Raw genomic sequence first — 6,669 nt, 5'->3', positions numbered from 1 at the left:
ACCCGCCAGACAGGAAGGCGCCAGTTGTTTACTCGACGGGCTCGCTTGCTGAGGTGACTCACTGCACGTGGGCGGCAGAAAGGCGCCGCGCGTGTTTACGCCGTTGAGTTGTTCGCGTCAGGCGGGCTGGCCTTGACACAGATTGCCTTTTCAGAGGCACGGATGTCCGCTGTGGACTCGCAGGCATAACAGCGCACCCACGACATTGTTGAGATCGCGCAGCCAAAAAAAAAGAGTTGTCACAACAACAGCCTAAACCTACCTTCTTTCGCAAACTAGAAGGGTGAGAAGGCAGAGTGAGAAATCCAAATCAGCCGATATGGGTTCTATAGCCTGCAACTTCCTTGCCGCAGCACTTATTTGTACAATTCAAGCGGCAGCTTCCTCAGATTACACAATATGCAATTATTGCGACACAAATAGTCTACCCTGGGTTGTTTACTGCAGGTACGTTCGTAATATTTCTTCCACCTCGAAGTGTGACTCAATGTCGGTGTATTAGTTATATTTCACATTCATACCTGTAGTGTCATGCACGTGTCAATGAAGAAACAAAGTTGAAAACTTTCAAAACATTTATACATGCTGAACCAATGTATATCAAATAAAAGCTTGCAAAGTTTGAATGATCAACATGTGTAGAATAAAAGTGGCTAAAAAAGTGAGACGCACACTCTAATGTGCAGTGCATCTAGTTCTTGAAGTGTTACTACGCCTTGAAGTTAGCTTCACATTGATGAGGTCCAAGTCACACATGGTGAAATGTACCTAATGTCTGAAGGAATTTTACAGGAGTAGAGTGACAAGAAGCCCCGGGTGTGCCTGTACATGTTTATATACATGCATTTGCCACAGTCGTCCGTTCCTACAAGGTCTTGCACACGACTGTAGTGTCTGCGTTGTTCACAACCCACGGGTGGACCTTGACTTCGTCCAGGGATATGCGCTCAGACGGGCATTTTCTCAGAAGCTGTTGTGATCAAAAACAAGCACAGTTCACAGACAGTTCATTGAGAGAACTAAGATTATACTTATATATCACTGGCACATGCAAGAAATCAAAGATTTCTAAAGGTTGAGTGATCTCTACATCTATAGAGAGGGCGCATCAACTTTTTTTTCAGAAGGCTAATGATACCCTTTTTCTCTCCGTCTACTGCGTGTAATGGTAGTTTAGCACATCTAAAATCATAGAGCACCCTAAACAATATGTTAGAACCTTGCCACAGTCACTTTTTATTTTATTTCTGAGGCATGCTCTAACTGCTCTACCAGTTTTGCTGCAACATCACTTGTTACAACAAATAGCATCATAAGGGGCAATCGAAAGAACAAGGGCATGGCGGTACAATTCTATATCGTGCTCCCACATAACAGTACTTTTTCAGGCACTGCCCAACTGCCGCAACTGCCCAATTTCGAACACCATGGGTTCTTTACCATGCACCGAAATTTAAGTACATGGACCTCACACATTTTAGACTCCACCGAAAATGCAACAGCTAGGGCTTTTGTAGCAGTATGCTTCTAGAGTTTAGAGGGGAAGTGTTTTCACTTTACCCACACAAAAAAAGCTTGAACCATCTTCTCGAAGGGAACCCTGATGGGATACAAAGCAGCAGCGTTGCACACGAGTGACGTAACGGCTTGAATTGCGCGAATGCGCGTGCTCCAGTGGGCACTGGAAGATTCGTTTGAAGCGATGGCTAGCGTACGTCTTGTAGGTGACACGTACAGAAATGTTTCAACGCGTACGTTAGGCGTATGTCAGCTTTATTGAGCTTGAACTGATGAGTTCGCGGCGTAGCAAGCGGCAGTCACAAGCAAACGGACGAGATGGCAGCTCCAGGCGCCGAGCGAGCGCACGGCAGGCGAGAAAGAAAGTGTTGTCAGTGCACACTGTGAGGGGAGCGTGACATCAACGCGCAGCAGCAGCGGGACCTACTTGGCACCGTGCCAGCACCTGGACCGTGCAGCGCGTTCGTACGGAGGGACAGCGTTACACAGGCTAGTCGAAGAGCTACTACGCATCTAGAAAATAATACGTACATAAAAAGGTATTCAGCCATTATGTCTTGAACACTTGCCCCGGCTAAAGTGCCTTTTGCGGGATCTACATACACTAACAAACTAATGTGATAGCGTTAAAGAGCTCGTTTCGCAGAAATTCCAGTGTCGGCGTCGTTGGTTGTGAGCGAAAATTCATCATCTTATGCATGACGAAAAAATATGAAACGACAGAAATAAAATAAATATATTAAATATTCGTGAAGCAGAGTGGGGCCTAAACCAGAGCCATTTGGGTCCGAGTTGGAATTGAAATCGGGTCGTTTGTGTGGCAAGCAGATGTTCGACCACACAGCCAAACTTCTGTTTCTGAAAACAGTGAGAACTTCCTCTGCTTGGAAATGCATTGAGAGTAGTTTACATGCTCCACAAACACACGCGTCCTTGTTAAATTCTTCACAATACAATATGTAATATTGCAGTAATAATGCGTGGTATAAGCCACGGGCATCAGGGCATCAGAATATGTGGTTAATAAAATGGCTCCGTGGTTGAAAGCCGGTACGCCACTACAAAAGGCACACATGCTACTGCACCTATTCCCTTAAGGCCATGCATAGTGGGTGCATAGCAAATTCAGAAAGGTTTCATGAACTAAGTGTCTGAAATGCACACTAGGAACAGGTAGTTGCTATCGTCTAACTCCTAAAGGTGAAGCTTTAGGGTCCCCTAATTTCATTTATCCTCAAACAAGGAAACAATTTGGATAACATGTAGTGCTAATAACAAAGACTGATAAGTGATGTGTTTTTAACTTGGCGCAACATTTAGGACTGCTTGCCATTGCCTATGTACATTGCTAAGCACTATCTTGCAAACTATATGCTCCTTCTGATATTCTCAAGCACATCAGAATGCAGCTACAACACTCAGTATTAAACCCACAAGTGAGCTCAGTAGCGCAGTGCCATAGCCAAAGAGCTACTGCGGCTAGTAGTCCAATTGTCAAGTTTATTGTACCCTGGCGAGTTCACCACATCAGACAGCCATTGGAATTGTACTATACTACTCTTCAACTGTACAGCCTGCCTTCCCCCATCTCCAGCTTCTGGTAAGACAAAGCAACGAGGTTCCTTAAGAGGCCATTGCATGGTCATCCAAGAATTTGTGTTTTTCAGCAAAAACTATTGGTAGAGAGCCTATTATACATACACAGGTCTAAAAAGTGGGCTGTAAAAGAATATTTCAGGGCAAAACAAGCCCGAGATGAGGCCAGCTCTAAACCCCGCCCACCGCCAGTGACTGCTCTTTTGCTATGGCACCTGTGACGTCACAAGTTGGAAGGAGCAGAGCCGTCGCCTCCTATTGAAGTTTCAACCGTTACGAATTTTTCAATTTCAGCACCAAACTGAAGAAAGATAGAATATCTTGATTTGACGCGCAGCTTACCATGGAACAACATCAGCTGCCGAATGCAGGCACTCGCTTAGTCAACTGCTCCTTACATTAAAGCTGGCGTGTGCCCCGGTGTAGCCCGACTCACAGGCAGCTCGCGTGCTTATAATATCAAATTTAAAATTGAGTACCTGAAGAAATGCACTAAAGCTAAACCAGCTTATAAGGGAATACCTAGAGACTTACCCACATGACGCAGATTATGATTGAAAATTTGGTGTCATGGCAACTTTAAGCTAACTCTAAGCAAATCACAAGCAAAGGTTATTGCTCTGCAAAGCACTAACTTCCCTTCATCACATTCAGCGGTGGTGACTATGCTTGTGTACGCAACTCGTTTATGCTAGTTGTGTCAACTTGTAGGGAAAAGAGAGCTAGATGCACGTCTCATTGAATGAACTGAACCTTATCCATATCCAGTATGTCTTGACTTAATGATGTAAATTTGGTTGGAGTTTTCTCTTCAACATTTTATGCCAACCTAGTGCGCTTCTGCAAAACGTTTACATTTGATTCAGAATGTCTTGTACTACAGTGTGCTGCGTATGACTGATCGATCTTTTTGGTGTAGGTGCTGCGACTAGTCGTTCAGCACACCACACTTCAGGACCCAAGCCAAACTACTACTTTCCTTTCCTCAAAATGAGTGTGCACAACTAAAAACAACTTACACACACAATTGGAACAAGACAATTCGTTATTTTCATGTAACGTTAGAAAGCAAGTTACTGCAGAAAAATTAATTAAATATTTAATTACACACTATTAACAGTAAAAGACAAACTCATGCAAAACAACACATTGCTTCATTTTCTTTCTTGGATTGTAAGATTAAGTGCCTCAGAATTATGCTGTGATAATTTGAGACATACGTAAACAGAGCATCGTACCGTATTTACTCGCGTAATTAACGCACTTTTTTTCTCGAGAAATCAAAGCAAAGTTGGGGGTGCGTTTATATTGCGGGGATACTTTTATTAAAACTTTTTTGGGATGAGCAAAGAATCCAGTCATGCAAAAAAATTTAGGCCACTGAGCCTTTCGCAATTGATGTACACATACACTGTTCCGAAACAGCCTCTTTGTTGCATTTTATGCATCTTCGGTGGTTGACGACGCCATCTTGTGCAAGCTGTACCCGCATCGCCCACGCATGCCATAAAAGCGTTTTGCGACCATCTTATTTTGCAATCATTTAACCGTAACAGTGGTATCTGCTTTGATCTCAAGGGGCACCCAGAAGCGTGCGCTACGACGCGCACTCTGACAACATCATGGCAGCCTCGCACGACAACCACAATGATGCCGTTCACATTGTAGCAAGTAACTAACATTGCAAGAAGCTACCCCAAAGCATCAAAACAAACAGTTCATAACAATAATAATTACAAATGACAGCTGCCACCTCGCTTCTACTTGAGAAGTTCCTGTACGTGCAGAGAACAAGCAAAGTGAGAATTGAGGGTGCTACCATGTTGTGGAAATTGTCAAGATCTTATTTGAGCGACAAACAATTTTTTCAGGTTATCTGAAAACCTGCGACGCGATAGCGACAATAAGTCCTGTTGCCGTCGCTATAAAATCGCGTGCACGTCGTTGGGCCTTAAAGTTTCATACTTGCACGAAGCGACCGTCGGTTGGCACGGGAAGTTTCATTACCTTCGCTTGCCGTCTGCTTATCAGCTGCGACGTCTCTACACTCACACCGTTCATGAACCCCGCTGTAATGCACAGATAAAAAAGACAGGGGACGTGCCGCACACAGATAGAAAGAAAAAACAATACGGCGCGCAGCAACGGGCGAAGGGGAGGAGGCAGCGAGCAGAGGTGGCCGAGGGAAATTGGCATAATAATAAAAAGCGGAAGGAAGCAACAGGTAAGGAGGCGCCAGGTGTGGTTAGTGAAACTGCAGCGGATGAATTTAGGGGGTGCGTTTATTACGTGGGGAAAAATTCTAAATTTTGACGACTGAAGATGCGGGTGGGTTTATTGTGCGAGTGCGTTCATTAGGCGAGTAAATACAGTAATTCATGCCTGAAGGCGTTATTCACTTCAACGTACATTGATTTAAATTTATGCATTTGATTCGTTTCGACCTACGTGAATTAAAAGTCAGTGTCTCAATTCACTTTAGCACACATCGGCTCAGTTTCGATTCACTGAATTCACATTAATTATTCCTCAAGGTACTACAGCATCTCTATGATGCCACTCATTAAGAGGGGAAACTATGCTCAATAGAACTGATTCATGAACAGATGTGAACAATATTTTAACAGCGTTTGTATTCTCACCTTTTGATTCCAAAAAGGAACTACTTTTATGGCAGAAAAAATAATTTATAGCATGCTCTAACGTCACTGTCTAAGTTTGCTTTCTTGCTCAAAGGGAAATTACCATCCGAACAGAAATCCTCAAGATAGTGGTTAGAGCAATAAAACTACTATAATGTTCAAGAACACGTTGTTGCCATTCTGATCAGTGTAAACTATAAAATAGACAAAGCAAGAATTCACAGACCCATTCTGAGGCACAAGTTTGAAAACAGTTTTTGGGTAGATTTCTGGCTTTCACGGGCTGCATCCTTTGTTAATGTCCCTAGACATTCGTGTTCATAACGCCAAACATTATTGCTTCTCAACTGACTCGCCATGCAATGCTCTTACTTGAATATGAGGATGACCACTGTTTATTCACACTGAATGGTGCTCACCTTGCCAATTAGGTCCCGTGCCTCGGCGCTTACGTACGGAGGGAACTGCACCTTGCACTCGCGTATGCGCCGGTACGTCTCGTGCATCGTGGGCGACTCAAAGGGGGGCTTGCCCACCAAGAACTCGTAGATGAGAATGCCGAGGGCCCAGTGGTCCACCTTCTCGTTGTAGGGGGCAGCTTCAATCATCTCAGGTGGCAGGTAATCCAGCGTGCCGCACATTGTGGCCCGCCTGCGGCATAAACGCATGCTTTCACATTTAGGCTAACGCAGCCGCACATTTGTTCTCTCCTTCGTCTTTTCCCTGTCGGAAAAAAACCAATGGTGGGCATGGTGGAAACCACCACCCACCATTATAGTGGATTAATGTAGTGGGTGAATGGTGGGAAACGCCCACCATGGCGCATGGTGGGTATGGTGGGTGCTGCAGTGCCGGCAACACTTGAGCGCGAAATGACGTCAGAATCACCGTGACGAGCTGCCACAAAAAATAA

At 44.4% G+C, this 6,669-nt stretch overlaps 1 protein-coding gene across 1 annotated transcript in view; it reads right to left on the bottom strand.

Annotated features, from left to right (window-relative positions):
- Nucleotides 1–557: 557 nt before the first annotated feature.
- Nucleotides 558–6,669, bottom strand: part of LOC142761774 (aurora kinase A-B-like) — a 30,885-nt gene continuing 24,773 nt past the window's right edge. The window contains exons 6-7 of the mRNA XM_075880168.1: nucleotides 6,176–6,407; nucleotides 558–970 (exon numbers count right to left, since the gene is read on the bottom strand). Of these exons, the coding sequence (XP_075736283.1) occupies nucleotides 866–970; nucleotides 6,176–6,407 (337 nt within the window). The 3' untranslated portion in view covers nucleotides 558–865. The remainder of the gene's footprint in view (nucleotides 971–6,175; nucleotides 6,408–6,669) is intronic.

This window comes from Rhipicephalus microplus, chromosome X (assembly GCF_043290135.1).
Source record: "Rhipicephalus microplus isolate Deutch F79 chromosome X, USDA_Rmic, whole genome shotgun sequence".
Taxonomy (NCBI): Eukaryota; Metazoa; Arthropoda; class Arachnida; order Ixodida; family Ixodidae; genus Rhipicephalus; species Rhipicephalus microplus.
This window is presented reverse-complemented; position numbering and strand designations above follow the sequence as displayed.